The 15804-nt window shown below is 40.3% G+C and overlaps 1 protein-coding gene across 8 annotated transcripts in view; it reads right to left on the reverse strand.

Annotated features, from left to right (window-relative positions):
* Window positions 1–15804, reverse strand: part of MOB2 (MOB kinase activator 2) — a 163151-nt gene that overhangs the window by 22716 nt on the left and 124631 nt on the right. For 3 of the 8 annotated variants that reach the window (XM_032770808.2, XM_032770816.2, XM_032770776.2), the window contains exon 2: window positions 4069–4155. The exons of 4 other annotated variants lie outside the window; for them this stretch is intronic. In XM_032770808.2, coding sequence (XP_032626699.1) covers window positions 4069–4155 — 87 coding nt within the window. Of the gene's footprint in view, window positions 1–4068; window positions 4159–15804 lie in introns of all 8 variants that reach the window. One more of the 8 variants, XM_032770800.2, reaches the window with a different exon arrangement.

The following is a 15804-nucleotide window of genomic DNA, read 5'->3' on the forward strand; positions in this document are numbered from 1 at the left end:
GACACAGACAGTAGGGAGGTCACTACGTAAAATGTTTTAGAAGGTTAAGTAAACTAGCTCAAGCCAGACAATATATTCATTGCAGCTGTGCTTCTAGCAGGGCTTCCATACTCTCTACTTTGTATTCATCTGAAAAAACATTTTAGCTGTAAGCCTCCCTGGGTTAAATCTTTAGAAAAACAGAAGGTAGAGGACAACCACAATGACTGACAAGCCATCTGGGTCACTGGTTACTTCCTTTAACTAGCTGCATTTTATTTTTCTTGAAGAGATTTAATAAAAATGGCTATTTCCCAGGTGTCTTTGTTATATCTGTTCAGTTAATCAAGATCTGAAACCCCATCTCTCCCCCACCCATCTTTCATATCCTCCTGGACTAGAAGCCAAATAACTTCATTGGCCTAAATACCACTTTGGAACTTTGCATGGTCAAAGCATTGAACAACTGTTTAGCCTCAATACCATATGAAGTAAGTAAGTATTTTCCCTATTTCACAAGTGGAATCTGGCTTGTCTATGTTAAAAAGTTGCACCAGTTTAACTCAAATTTTAAAACTGATCTAGTGAAACCAAAACAACCTCCCTACCCCACCACATAGATGCAGTTTAACCTAGTTTAAATCAATTTAACTTGCATTGGTAAACTGAGTTAAACTGAAGTTATTTAAAACAGGTTGATGGGGTTTTCACAAGTTTAAGTGACACAAACAAGGTCTAAGTAGCTTCCCTATCAAATTCAGTAGTTTACGTTGATGTCTAAGTTGAGCATCACACTATTCCATTGTTCCAGAGTGTTTTTATCCAGCAAACCCATGGTAGCTATTTCTAAGGTGCTGTTGTGACACTTCACAGAATATATTTGAGGATTTACTTAATAAAGACAAAATCTGTTTCATCACTCTCAACATAAATTAACTAGTTTTGCACAGTCATCAGTGGCTTGCTTATCTGAGGTGTTTTTATTAACAGCATCACATCACAACCTTGAAAAAGTCTAAGGTGATGATAATAGAAAGCAGTGAAAAGGAGCAGAGATCTGCGTGCAAGACTCCACTTATTCTCCCCCTCCCCTCCTGCCTCCAGGGGAATGTAATCCAATGTCAAAATTCCACCCCAAGAATCCAAATGGTTTGATACTTCAGTGGAAATTGACATATCAAGTTTGATAAGCATTCTATGCCAGGTTTCCTGTCTCCCCATTAGCCAAGCCTCAAAACTCACAACCCATCCCAAACCTCCAGGAAAAGGAGAAAGGAAGACTATGGATTAAGAATCTGGAGTTGAGGCCAATGAAATACTGATTTGTAGCTAGTAATTTATAGAGACTTTTTAAAATGGCTAAATCATGATCGCAGGTATCATCCAAGATTAAGATTATGCCGTGAAAATTCCTAACAAAAAGCAGGAGATTCAGGGCAAAGCACCTCCCTTACACTGGGACCACTTAGCTTTAGTGGCCTGAACATGCCATTTTTTAAATTAAGTGCACTCAAAAGCTTTAAAAAATTGATATAAAAATAGCATAGAAAAAATCTTTACTGAGCAAATTTAATTAAAAAAAAAAAAAGCTTTCCAAAAGCTTAATGTTTATCAATTTTTTAAAACAAAAAGATACCCATATAAAAATTCACCACATTTCATTTTGAAAACAAATGAATCAAAGAAGTTATTTGAAGTTATTTAGCTACTTGTAAACTAATCCAAAATACTAATTCCCAAAGTCTGCACATTTTCAAAATATTGAATGTTTTGAAAATTGTTAAAGAAATGCACATGTGGATTTAAATACTGCGTTTCAAACTGGAACAATTCAGTGGGTGATTTGCAAACCAAGCAGCAACCCAGAAATGCTATAATGCCTTGCACCTGCACACATTCCCTGCCATACACTACTGTACATATTGATGTCATAAGCCAAGACACTGTGCCAACACGTTTGCCTGGATTTTATTCTTGAGATTTCAAAAATAAAAAGGAATGAATACACATCTAGAATTTTTTTTTATGTCCACTGATAAAATTATAGTGTGAAGCATTCTTGTCAGATGCTACCTTTTCAGTAGGCTCCAAAGACACAAGTTGGCCTCTTAAAATATGAGCTAATGTGGAATTATACAGGCAGTGAGCCAATATTTTAACCATATCTTCTAGACCTTGAATTCCTTCATGTTTGATGCTTTGCAGGGAAGAGAGCTCAAAAGGGATGCAATTCAAGAGGACAATTTTGTTGGATGTTTTAATTTCAGCTTCTCTCTCCGCCTCCCTTCTGTGTAATAAATCAAGTGGGAGGTGGGTGAAAGGCAAAAGCGAGTATAAACAACTTGAAGAAAAATCTCATGCTTCTATGTGCTCTCTTCGCAGAAGACAACACCAGAGATTTCAGCCATCCATGAGAAAGTCCAAGGCTTTACAGGGAAATGTAAATTAACCAGTAATAGATTTCTTCATTACTATTATCCTTTTCCCCATAATCAGCATAATCAAATGAGAGATTAATTAAAAATCGAAAGCCCCAGGTTCCTCTACTGGAAATCAGTTATCAGTTAATTTCTACTTAGGGTTATTCTGCTTAAGTGTCAGAGTTTTGAATCTAGTCACAGAAGGAAGGAAACAGTTTATTACCTAACATTTATGACTTCCATTTAAGTTCTAGGCAAGGAACTCCCAACAAGAACAATGAGGCAGCAAACAGCACTGATGTTTTTACAGGACAGAGGTGGCTGCTTTCCCATTCTCAGCCCTTCCTTCCCCCTACCTCTCCCCTCTTCCCATCAAACCACAATTCCCATCTATCCCTCCCCCCCAAACTTGAAAAAAACAACAACCCTTCTTTCTTTAGTTAAGTATCAAGGCAGGGGGGAAAATTCTCACACCTTAAGACAGCTCCCTGATAATCAAAGGCTTAAAACAACAACAAAAAACTTACTTCTATGGTAGGCAAGGCAATTGTCAATGCTGGGTTGCATTTGAAGAGGCAAAGTATACCCGCTAACTCTGACTGCCCTTGACAACAGTCTGAGATCATCCTCATGTTTCCCTCTTCCTACAAAATCATTACCTATCAATAATGAAAATGTAAGATACTGCTTCTCCACTCCTCCCCACTGCAGGATAGCAGATGAGAATATGGATATATACTATGTATGGTTTCATCATCTGCCAGGATGCCAAAGTGGCAGCTGCAACTTCCCTTTGCTGTGGGCTGTGCTATACTGTATATCAGGGCTCTAGTCCTCTCACAGTTGGTAATATTTGGCTTTGCATTTCAAGTGTAGATTTTAAAAGGCTAAATTCTTCTGCATTATCATAGCCTGTATTATTTAGAGTCAGTGCCACTCCAACGAGAAAGACACTATCTGGTGCTAGATCCAGCATATTAACAGAAGTCTGGAAATGTGCATATTTTCAGGGTTGGAAAGGAAAGGAAAAGAAAAGAAAGGACGAGCATCAGTATAGAAGGGGTGTATAAAGTATCATTACAAAGTAAGCCTATATTCCATTACAACATAGCCAACTTCTTCGTAGACTGTTGTGGTCAGATTATTTCCATGAGACATTGGGAAGGGAAGGAGACAGTCTATTTGTACAGTTCTATTATGTTTTCCTCCCTTTCTAGCCCTCTGACAGACCCCACCCCAGAGTTTCATTCTTCTCTTCTCCCATCCTGGGTCATTTTCAGAACCCAGTTACAGTGTAGCTCTAAGGGGGCTGTGCAGAATAAAATGTCTTTGGCAGCATCCCTGGCCTTGCTTTTTCATTTTTGTTCTGTTTTTAAAAATTACTAATAGTTTATTTAAAAGGAGGAGGAGGAGGAGGAGGAAGGAAGAATGTTCCCTGCATGCCAGGGAAACTTTTTTCTTTCATATTCTCATAGCGGCTCTTTACCTTAAAAGGCAATCTTTACTTAGCCTCCGGGTGCTCTGCTGTAAACAGTCGGTGCCAAGGCATGGCAAGCATGTTAAGGATGACAAGTGCCATAACACTATTTCATAATGCTGCTTCTCAAAAAAAGCGTATAAACACTCTATAGACAGATTTAAGACCAAATTAAGCTCCAGCTGGCCTCACCTGGGAAGCAAGGGGAACAGAGAACATCTGGTATGCACTGTATATATTGGTACAGCGGAATTTCCCACTCCTGTTTGCTCTTTCCCCCTGCTTTTAACAAAAAAAGGAAGTAAGTAGACAAGTGCTTATCACATTGCTTACACATAGTGGTTACATGGTCCTGGCAAGCCACATATAACTGCCTATCAGAACAGCTGTCTACTGAGAGAAGAGACTCAATTATTGTATAAGTCTTTGCTGGTTTCCAGGTTCTGGTACTACTCCTTCTCCTGCCTGGTATTCCCAGCTTTCTCCATTGGTGTACTACTGGGAAGAATGACTACAAAAGCAAGGTGGAGCTTGCAGAAAGTTCAGTTAATGCTACAGGAATATTTGGAGTGCATTCTTGTGGTAAAACATACTGAACTAGAGTTTCCTTTTTTTCTTTCTGAGCTCCTATCCACCAGTACCCCTCCCTGCAAAACTAGAGGCTGCATCTGACTTCCAGTTATCTTTGATGACTTTTTTTGACTGCGTAATCCCCAGGTCATTCTTCCATGGTGCTCCTTCAATCAATTTTTTTTTTTTGTGGGGGGAGGATGAAGAGGGTGTTGTGTGCACAGGTGAGGAAAGGAAGGTCAGCTGGAAGAACAGAACATTTTTGTGGATATATTTCCAGGAGGCAGTGCTGAAATACAGATGCAACCACTTTCAACAGCTCAAAATGTAGGAAACTGTCCAACCCAACAAAAGCATTCTACACAGCCTCAATAACGTAGCTCTGTTGTACTAATTTTAAATGCTCCTTTTCCAACATCTATGACTCTATCCGCTAACCCATAGTTAACTCCTCAGCGAGCCAGTAAGCCTTCATATGCCTGAACCAACAGGCATAAACATGAGAGTTCAGCAGATTTCTTATCCTTAAGGATATTTTGCAGTGCAATCTGTTTAACTAAAACTAAGATCATCTACTACAAAAAAAACCCTGATAATTCAGGCATTAGGGAAGTAAGAGGGCTACTGCTCTTCCAAATCCTTGAACCATTCTCAAGAGGTCTCTGCACAGAGCTATGATTACCTGTGTGTGTATATAAGGTAAACACAATAGGTCACAGATGGAACAGTGTTATAAAAACTTATCTGAATTAACTTTCCTAAAATAGAATGAAAAAAGATTAAAAAAAAATCAAAAATAGTACCAGCCCCTGACCACCCCGAAATCCTCACATTACTGCCTTTTTTCAAAAGGCAGCTGAATGTGGCTTGCCAGGAATGCAAGATTTGTAGCTTCTCACTCCCAATAATTTTTTTCAAGTTTCTAATAAGTAAAATGTTATCTTTTCCCCTTAAGAAATACAGTGCAGCTGACTTTTAGTTCTGTATAACAGGAAATAACAGTCTCAGGATACTTGGCCTTATCATGCATAGGAGCTCAGCCCATCAGTTTGACGGGCACCCTGGCTACAAAGTGGCTTAAAGCCTCCTGGGACACCTGTGTACCTTGCTGATCCCAATGGAAAAGGCACAAGGTTCAGGAAAGTCCTTATTACGCCAGCTACATTCATGATCTGTATGCACATATGCCCTGCTACTTGGGCTTCCCCCCCGAGAGGAGATGCCCTACACTAGAATGACAGTCTGCTGTGGGACTTCCACTTCGCACCAGTGGTGTGGCATAAATCAGGCACAGCACAGTGGAGAATTTTGTCCTGGATAGCTCTTCACAGCTTCTCAGCAGCGTCACTGTCTTTACCTCTCAAAAGTCCATCACTTTAGAACACAAATGCCAGGAAGCTCCAGGGTCCCAGGTCTTGTCAAACAGGATGCTAACCAAGTAGTGCATTTCAGTGAGAAGTCCCCATGACATGTACCCTGCCTAACCCATCGTAGATCCTTAAAAAGAAGGTAAGGACACGTCTTCAATAGCAACGTTAAAGCGCTGCCGCAGCAGCGCATTAACATGGCTTGTGTAGTCACAGCACCAGCGGCTACACCTCCATGAGGGGAGTAGCTTCCAGCACTGGGAGCACAGCTCCCAGCATTGATGCACTGTCTACACTGCCATTTTACAGCACTGAAACTTGCAGCGCTTAGAGGGGTGTTATTTCGCACCCCCGCGCGAGAAAGTTGCAGCATTGTAAAGTGGAAGTATAGACAAGACCTTAGAATGTTACTGTATCTAGTTCCCATGCAGAAGAACCATTCTCATTAACATCAAATACCCGACCCACTCCTTTTCACCCTCAAAATGTGAGCTGAAATTTACCCAACTTGCAACTAGACAGAAGGGTTTGCCTAACAAAGACAGATGTTGCAGGTAAAAGTTCTTGGGGAGCGAGAGGGAAGGTAGGGGTCAACTTGCATCTACTAATGTTTTATAATGGGAAATGGAAACAGGAGTGCTGATCTCTTATATGTCAACTGGAACAAACAAATAAAAGTCAGAGGATGTGCAAAAATCCCCAGTTTGAACACAAGTGTAGCTACATGGGTGCACAGACCTAATATAGATGTGCTGCACTTGTGCAAGCTAGTGACTGGCACCCATGCAACTTAGCACAGGTTAACCTGTGAAAATCTACACAAACAGCAATGTCCTTGACTTACTCTGAGGGAGAAGCAAGAAAAAAATTGAACAGTAATTATCCTTCCAAGCACTACAGAAAAGCTTCACTCCGAGTAGAAGAGACTCACTGTTATAAGAATAAGCAGTGTCTTATGGCAACAAAATACAATTGTAATTTTATTTTGTATAGTGTCTTTCCCACCTTTCCCAAAATGCTTTACGGAATTAATACAATTGCAAAGTTAAATGAAAGAGAGAGAGAGAAACAGAGATTCAGGCAAGGGTAAGGAGAGGTTTTCAACTGACACAAAGTGAGTAACAACAGAGATGCACCAACTGGTTGGGTTGCAGGAGGCTTCCTATCTGCAGTCTGTAACAGGAGTACAGCGCAGAGACAAGCTTGTGCAAGAGACCTGTATGACGACTGCTGGTTGGAAAAGAGGTGTTTTAGTCCCCCATGCTTTTGGGAAAGCAGATATCTCCTGATTGCAGCAACCTTTAACATTTATAGAAAAGTTCTGCTCTAAAAAAAGTATGTAGTCTAGAAGAATCTGCTCCCTGTCTGTATGTATTCAGACGTATATGATGACTAAAACAAGCTTTGCCATTTTTCCACCCCTACTGTCTTGCAGAGCCAACATATATGGGGCCATGAGAAGGATTTATTTTGGTTTGTGTATCATCAGTACAACTGAGCTCTAATTGCAGGACCAAATTCTGCTCTTGGTTACTTCCATGCAATCCTGTTTTCATTCAAGACAGCATTTCAAGACAATGGTGATGCATGGGTGAAACCAGGGAGAGAATGTGGCATGCAGAACCTATTACTGCAGACACTGCACATCAGAAAGAATTCCGTTTGACTCTCAGAACCCCACATGAGTTTATAGGGCTGGCAGTCAGAAAAGCTAGCTTTTTTCTTTGTAAACTGAGCAAATTTGATCAGGAAATCTGAGGCATCCTAAATGTGGAATTTCACAATGCCATTTACAGAGTCGAGTAGAATCACACGTTAATAGCAGGGAATAATTTCACCATGGCAACCTGGCTTTAACAGTGATAGATCTTTTTTGCGCTATAACTCAAGACATGCAAACGCAGACAGATAGCTGTTTGCAGACGGTAGTAGAGTTTAGACTGCTTTGTCTTTGTACTACAGCTGTTTTTCTTCGGCTTTCTCCATTGTCTTTTTCTCCTACAAGCAACGATCACATCACATAAGTTTTGAGTATTACACTAGCCTGCAGAAAATCTATTGTAAGGCAAAAACATTAGAGATGCAGACAAAGCCAGCAACAATCATTCCTACCTACCAACATCTTTCTGTCCCAAACTTAAGGAAGACTTCAATTTTAGCTAGAGCATTAATAGGCCAGGTTTCAGTATGCTAATACACAGTGCATTACCACCTCCAGTTCAGAGAAGAGTGGCTATATAATGGGACATGAGGACTGTGTTTAAACAGATTTAATAGTCTGAAGACAGTCCTGCCCAGAAAGAAACTTTAAACGTGCTGCTTTTATATAAATTATAAGAGGTTCTTTTGGTTACTATGTATGTTCTTTAATCTCATTTCTAGATCTGCTATAGAAGATAAAAATCCACCCTACTGAACTGTAGCAAACTAAGGATGGCTGCAAGACTATTTTATTATTGAATTTTGATAGTGGGCAAGGCTAGTGTTCAGCTTTTCCTCATGCTTCTATTGTATAAAGTACAAAAATTGCTGCTGAACGAGACTTTTGTTTAAAACACGAATTATGTCAACTGCATCTAGTTAAATTGTTAGCCTGATTAAATGGAATATTTGGAAATGCAAAAAACCTCCCCAGTGTCTTTGTAGGAGGATGTGTGCGCACATAATTCTATATACACCTCTACCCTGCTATAATGAGGTCATGGGGAGCCAAAAATCTCTACTGCGTTATAGCTGAAACCCCGTTATATTGGGGTAGGGGCAGCAGGGCTCCGGCAGTGATTTAAAGACCTCTGGGCTCCAGCCACGGCGGGGAGACTGGGCCCTTTAAATCGCCAGTGAACCCCGTGGCCACAGCCCTGCGATAGAGGCGGCAGGGCTCTGGTGCTGATTTAAAGAGCTCTGGGGCTCCCCGTAGCAGCCGGAGCCCTGGACCCTTTGAAGTGCTACCGGAGCCCCGTTGCTACCGCGCTATACGTGAACCCTTGTTATATCAAGTCGCGTTATAGCAGGGTAGAGGTGTACCTGTAATCAGATTTTTAAAACAGTTTCTCCATTAAGAAATCTACAAAAATACTTTCCCAAAGATAATTTAGAACTGGTACCATACTATTGAGGAAGGAAGGTACAGTTCCTGTGAGACTGTCTCATGGAGTTAATGACCACACTCATTCCAACAGGCTGAGCTCGTCAAAAGAAATATTTTTCAACATGGTGCAATATGTCAGCTCTCAACTGAGCTCAGTCATAGTTGTTGTTTCTCTCTCCAGCTCCCCAGAGAGGAGAAACAGTAAAGGGCTGTCTTTAGCTCTTCTGGCAGGACTGGACAAGTTCTAACTATTCGGGCATGAAAAGCCTTGAGCTGAAGGGGTTTGGTTACTTACTTTTGTGGAGGGATGAGGAGGATGGTCATTTACTTTTCACGCCCGCTCTCTGCATCTGTCTTCCTAGCTCTTACCACCCAGGATCATCCATTACAGATACAGTTCCACCTTGGATAACTTCACCTCACGCATGAGCATACAGTAATCAAGTTTGGGCTGTAAGGATCCTTTACACACAAAGGGAATTTTGTATCTGAAGAAGCTGCTACAGAGCTTAAACATTGTATGTGCACATTAAGTAACAAGACACTCAAATTGTAGCTGTCTCAGTTAAGGAAAAAACATGAAGTGAAATTCTGCCAGTAGCTTTAGCTTTGCTGAATTACAGATTAAAAAACTTTACCTATAGAATCAGGGTTAAAATAATGAATGGATGAAAACTTTCTAACAGAACTGTTGTTACACTGTAACACTCTGTACCCCCATGTTCACCATCATCATATGATTAGGATATGTTTTCTACAATGCATGCCTTGTGAGATACCATTTTTAAAGTCTTGATCTGTTGAACTGTATGTGAAGTTATGAAGTACAGTACTGCTAATGTTTTACTGAAATATGTTATGAGGTTGGGAAACACCCATAGTCAGCTGTTCTTTCCTTGCAACTGAAAGGCTATCATTGGCCAGACCGGCAATAATGGATTCTTCTGCATGGGCTATTCTCCCAGAGGCTCCTTAGGAGAGGGCATGTACACAATGGGGACTGCCCAATCTCCAACTCTGGGCAAAGATCTTTCTAGCAGCTGGAAGAAAGTATAAACGAGGGACAGTGACATCACTCGGCTGCTTCCTCCCCCAACCTGGAAGATCATCTGGAAGACAAAGACTTTGAACTAAGGAGATTGGTTCCAAGCTGAAAGGTAGATCAGTGCGAGTAATGGTATTGAGAACTGTGAGCTGCCTGTAACATTACGGTGAAACACCACTTGATTCAAATCTTGATTAGTCTGCAGAATTTAGGTTGCAAATTTATTTTTATTTCTAAAGTAACCAACTCTGATCTCTATGCCTGCTACTTATAATCACTTAAAATATATTTTTCTGTAGTTAATAAATCTGTTTTATATTTTATCTAAAATAACGTGTTTTGGGTTAAAGTGCTTGGGAAATCTCAGCTCAGATTACAAAGGCTGGTGCATATCCACTTTCCTTTGAAGAAGTGGCAAACTAATTAATGAGCTTGCACTATCCAAGGAAGTCCTGAACACTGTAAGAAGGTATATTTCCAGAGTGCAAGGCTGGGGGCTGGAGTGACTGGCTGGGGCCTCTCTCTGTATGATTCATGAGTGGTTCAGGGAGCATTCATGGAATTTAGCTGGGTGAGTGGCTCCACATGCTGATGGCTGAGTGATCTCAGTGCCTGGAGGGGTTTGCTGCTTGTCACTGGCATGGCTTTGTGAGATGACGACCCAGGATTGAGAGTTAAGGAGGCACAGCGGTCCCACAGTTCCAGGTTGTACCCCATGGATTCTGTTACATACACGAACTGGTGAGTGTTAATTGTTTGAGAGAGAGTAGGGATTTATGATCCCAATTAGAAGTGACCCCCAGAATACTGTGTAAAAGTTAAAAACTATGGGAGACAGAAAAAAGAATAGAAATTAATAGAATTGTATAGATCAGTGGCCCCCAACATGGCACCCGCGGGTGCCATAATAATATGTCCATGTCCTGGACCCCAGAAGAGCACCCGCCAAAATGCCACCGAATTTCAGCGGCATTTTGGCGGGAATGCCTCTTGATGATGCCGCTTGTTGCCAACAAGTGATGTCATCGAGAGGCATCGCCCCTGAATTTCGGCGGGGATGCTTCTCGATGGCAAGCGGCGTCATTGAGAGTCATCGCCGCCGAAATTCGGCAGCATTTCGGCAGGTGCTCCACCACCGCAGTGGTCCTTCGTCTGGCGTCTGCCAGATGAAAAGGTTGGGGACCACTGGTATAGATATTTACCAAACTGTTAGCAATTAAAAAATACCTTGAATTTCAATAAGCTTGTTGCGGTAGCTTTACAAAGTTAAAGTTCACTCATTTAATCAAGTGTCAACAACATGATTATATTAAAAGGCACACAACTAAGACAAACAACCTTACGGATCTCAGTTCTACAGAAAGATAAAGCAAGAAAAACATAGGTGATAACTCCACACTTAAAACTGAGAAATGAGTTTTCATTATTGGTCCTTCATTGTATAGTTCAGTCTATTGCAAACTTCCTCACCTCAGCATTGCCAATAAATCCCAGTTCTGACCCGAGGTATACACTGTTATGTTAGTTCTGGATACTCTTGAGCACAGACTGAATCAGGCTGATTAGTGAGAAGGATAAGTGACCACTAGAAAGTGGATGGAGCCACCAAAACCCTTCTTCAAATTTGATCTAAGTGGCATTTGAATTTCTGTCTTCAGAGAAGAAAGCCAAGTCTGCTAATTCATTGCATCAACTACTCTGTGAGAAATGTACAATTATTCATTCTCCCTGTTCATGATGCAGATTATTTTGCTCAGACATGTGCATTTTTTGTTAACTTTGGTCAGTAGCAAGAACACCCAACTCATTTATGTTGATGGGCCTCAGACAGACATTTCAAATCAACTCGATGTTGCAATATTGTTTTCAGATGACTCCAAACTTAACTCTACATTTCCAAGATGTAAGTAATGCAGCAGCAAAACCTGCACTGGAACTAGTGGCCCAAAAGTGGCGGAACCAGAATGCAGATACTCTGAAGTCATCAACAGACTAAATATAAATTTAAATTTTGTTTACTAAAATAAGAGCCAAAGCAAATTGAAGTACTTTAACAAAGCCAACTAGATTTGTTCAACTATGAAAACACCATGCATACCTCTACATTTGGTGAGATACAAAAATATTAAATAAAACGATTATGCATTTATATAGCACCATAGTAAATACATGTTGAAGTAAAGGCTCATTATCTGTACCTTAGGATACAGAAATCTGAAGTTTTGATCTGCCTGATAACGTAGGGGATACAACAATGACTAGAAAGTTGTTTCTCCTAGTTATCCAACAGAATAATTTCTTACCTGCTTATTATTTTCTGTGACTTTGCTACATAAATGCAAACTGATGTTTGACTGGTGGGCAGGTAAATCCTGCCCTATCTCTCCCAAAGACAGAGTGTCAACCAATAAGAGCTCAGTTTTAGTAAGATATTTCCAAACATCAGCCTGCCCTGGAGGAGCAGCATTAGAAAATGTTAGTTAAACAAGAGAAACTGCTCTGACAAGAGAAAAACTACTGATTTTATGGCCTATATACTCTTTTGGTAAAGGGTTTGGGAGTGTTTCCACAGAATGAGAAAACATGACACAGATGGACTTTCAGTTCACACAGAATGCTGGATACATATTTAAAATCTCTGAGATAAAGGCACCCTCCCCCGTCAAAGGAAAGCACATATTCAGTAAAAGGATGGGTTATTAAAACATGGGAGATAAAAGGGGAAATCAAAGATTTCCAGGGAATTCTCAAAAAGGTTCATGCTGCATGTTCACCACTTGTATGCACAGAAGTAGAGAGCATGGTCTAGGCAGAATTAACCAGTAATTAAAATGTAAAGCAACTCCTATGACAGACACATAGCAAGGAGTCAAGAGACAGAGGATAGCAGAACAGTTTCAGGGTTAAAGATTACTATTAACTGTTTATTATTCCCAAAGACTGGGCCCAGAGAGTCCCAAAATGCCTCTAGGATTGATCTTTAGGAAAAGATCAATATCTGTATCATCAGAGCTGAGGAAAGAAAGTTTTTGAGGTTAAACTTTTTTTTTTTTTTTTTAAACACACAACTAGTAGGGGGAAAATACAGTACGGGTTATATCAATACATAAGCAAAAAAAAATTAGTGGTTCTACTCCCTCTGGCTACCACTTTGCAGGACACACAATATGTAACCAAAATACCTGCACAACACTGTAAGTGCCTATGAAGAAACACTAACTCCACTCCATTAAGCTAACTTCACAAGATGGTACACAAACATAAGCACTTTTGTAAATACATGCGGGTCATGACATTTCTACAGCAACTACAGTTGGAATATCCTTCCACTTATTCAAGTGAAATTGAGGACTGCATGGCTCAGTGGGCTGGAAACAGGATGTAGAGCCTCTCTCTAGATCACCACTTCAAATCCAGCCCAACAGGTAGATAAACTTACCAGCATTCTTTGACAGAAAAAAAAACAGCATCTGATGGCTAGTAGCAGTCCAGTTCCAAGCAGAAAAACTACCATCGAAAAACCCACTCTTATTACCAGTACTAGAAGCAATTTTGTTGGCCACAAGAGCAAAGAAAGTAAGGACTGATAAATGCAAAATAATGCATATTGGAAAACAGAACTCCAACTATACATATTAAATGATGGGGTCTAAATTAGCTGTTACCATTCAAGAAAGATCTTGGGAGTCATTGTGGATAGTTCTCTGAAAGCATCCACTCAACGTGCAGTGGCAATCAAAATAAGTGACCAGAATGTTGGGAATCATTAAGAAAGGGATAGATAATAAAGCAGAAAATATCATATTGCCTCTATATAAATCCATGGTATGCCCACATCTTGAATATTGCGTACAGATGTGGTTGTCCCATCTCAAAAAAGATATACTGGAAATCAGAAAAGGGCAACAAAAATGATTAGGAGTATGGAATGGCTGCCATATGAGGAGAGATTAATAAGACTGGGACTTTCCAGCTTGGAAAAGAGACAAATGGGAGAGAGGTGGGGGAGATATGATAGAGGTCTATAAAATGACGACTGGTGTGGAGAAAGTAATTAGGGAAGTGTTATTTACTTCTACTCATAACACAAGAACTAGGGTTCACCCAATGAAATTAATAGACAGCAGGTGACAAAGGAAGCATTTTTTCACACAACACACAGTCAACTTGTAGAACTCTTTACTAGAGTATGTTGTGAAGGACAAGACTATAACAGGGTTAAAAAAAGAACTAGATAAATCCATAGATAGGTCCATCAATGGCTATTAGCCAGGATGGGCAGGGATGGTGTCCCTAGCCTCTGTCTGCCAGAAGCTGGGAATGAGCAACAGGGGATGGATCACTGATGATTACCTGTTCTGTTCATTCCCTCTGGGGCACCTGGCATTGGCCACTGTTGGAAGTCAGGATACTGGGCTAGACTGACCCAGTATGACCGTTTTTATGTTCTGAGTCCATCTAGAGAACTAGCTACCCTTTCCCCTCAAGTAGTGGTCTCCCCATCAACAGTGTGGGGAAGCCTGCACTGCTTCTGCCTAGACTGTATCCATTCTGGTCATAAGTGGAAGACTTCAGGCTACTGGGATGGTTGGAAATAGCTCATTTTTGCTAGCACTTGATTCACACACCAAATTAGGAAAAGAGCCACCTACAGAGTCCCCTATATACTTCTTCCTTATCATGCAATGGCAAATAAAATAAATCTTGCCTAATCTCTAATGTCAAAGAGGGTTCAGTCCCAGGTCACTTCCTTCCTATCTCTTTGCAATGATGAAATGAGGAAGCCTATAGTGAATTTGATTAAAAAGCAACCATGTTTCACTTTAAAAGGTAAGACACTGAACTCCAACTGCAGACAACATGTCACGTTTTTCTCCTTTAAACTATTTTAGCACAATGGAAGTTAGAAAAAGAACAAGACAAAAATAATCTAGACAGTTCTAAATGGCCCCTAATCTACATTTAAGCATGTTAGGGAACACTATTTAACACACATTTATAGCTAATACAGTTAACATTGTAGTCTGGGCCAAACTGTTAAAATAGTATTTTAACCTAGACTAGAAAAAAACTTTTTAAGACACTGTTTGGCCTATCTCTACTGCACACTTCAAACCTCATTAAAAACCAGTTGGGACAGCTTTTAAATAGAGTTTGTTAACCTGGTTAAAAGGCCAATAGATATACTACTTTGCTTCCCCCAGCACTTATCTGAAAACTAACTGAGCAACATGAAAAGGGGGGGGTGCGGGGAGGACAGGAGGCAGAGAGCTCATTCAGTGACAAGAAGAAAGCACAATAGAAGATTCCAGTATGGATACTAACAAAAAACAGAGTGCAATGTTAGGACTATGCTTTGTGTTTCCTTTTTAACCTCCCTAGTACCATTTGGGGGAGAGAAGGCTAAAGGAGTGGGAGCTTTGTTTCCGAAATATTTTTTGGTGTATAACATACAAAGTATACTGCACAACTATGATGCCAAGACAAATCAGTCTATGGGAAAAAAAATGTATTCATTTATCAAGCATCAAGGCAAGTTATGGTAGCTTGATAAGAGACCAGACACACATTTATATTCTTTTGTTTGCAAACTGCCTTACATGAAACTTACCACAAGAAAAAAAAAAAAGGGGGGGGGGACGCTAGCCAGAAATAAGAGTTTAAAGTAGCTTATTTTTATATAGACCCTCCAAGAGATGAAATATGTAGGCGGATATAAAGGACCATGCATATTATGTACCATACCAGGGGTTGTTAGATTACTTAATTCAGGAAAAACCCAATTTACATCATAACATATCTGTGACACAAGGCAACTACCCAGGATGACTAGATTTCAGTAGAGACTTAAAAGGAAA

Source organism: Chelonoidis abingdonii, chromosome 4 (genome assembly GCF_003597395.2).
Source record: "Chelonoidis abingdonii isolate Lonesome George chromosome 4, CheloAbing_2.0, whole genome shotgun sequence".
NCBI lineage: Eukaryota > Metazoa > Chordata > Testudines > Testudinidae > Chelonoidis > Chelonoidis abingdonii.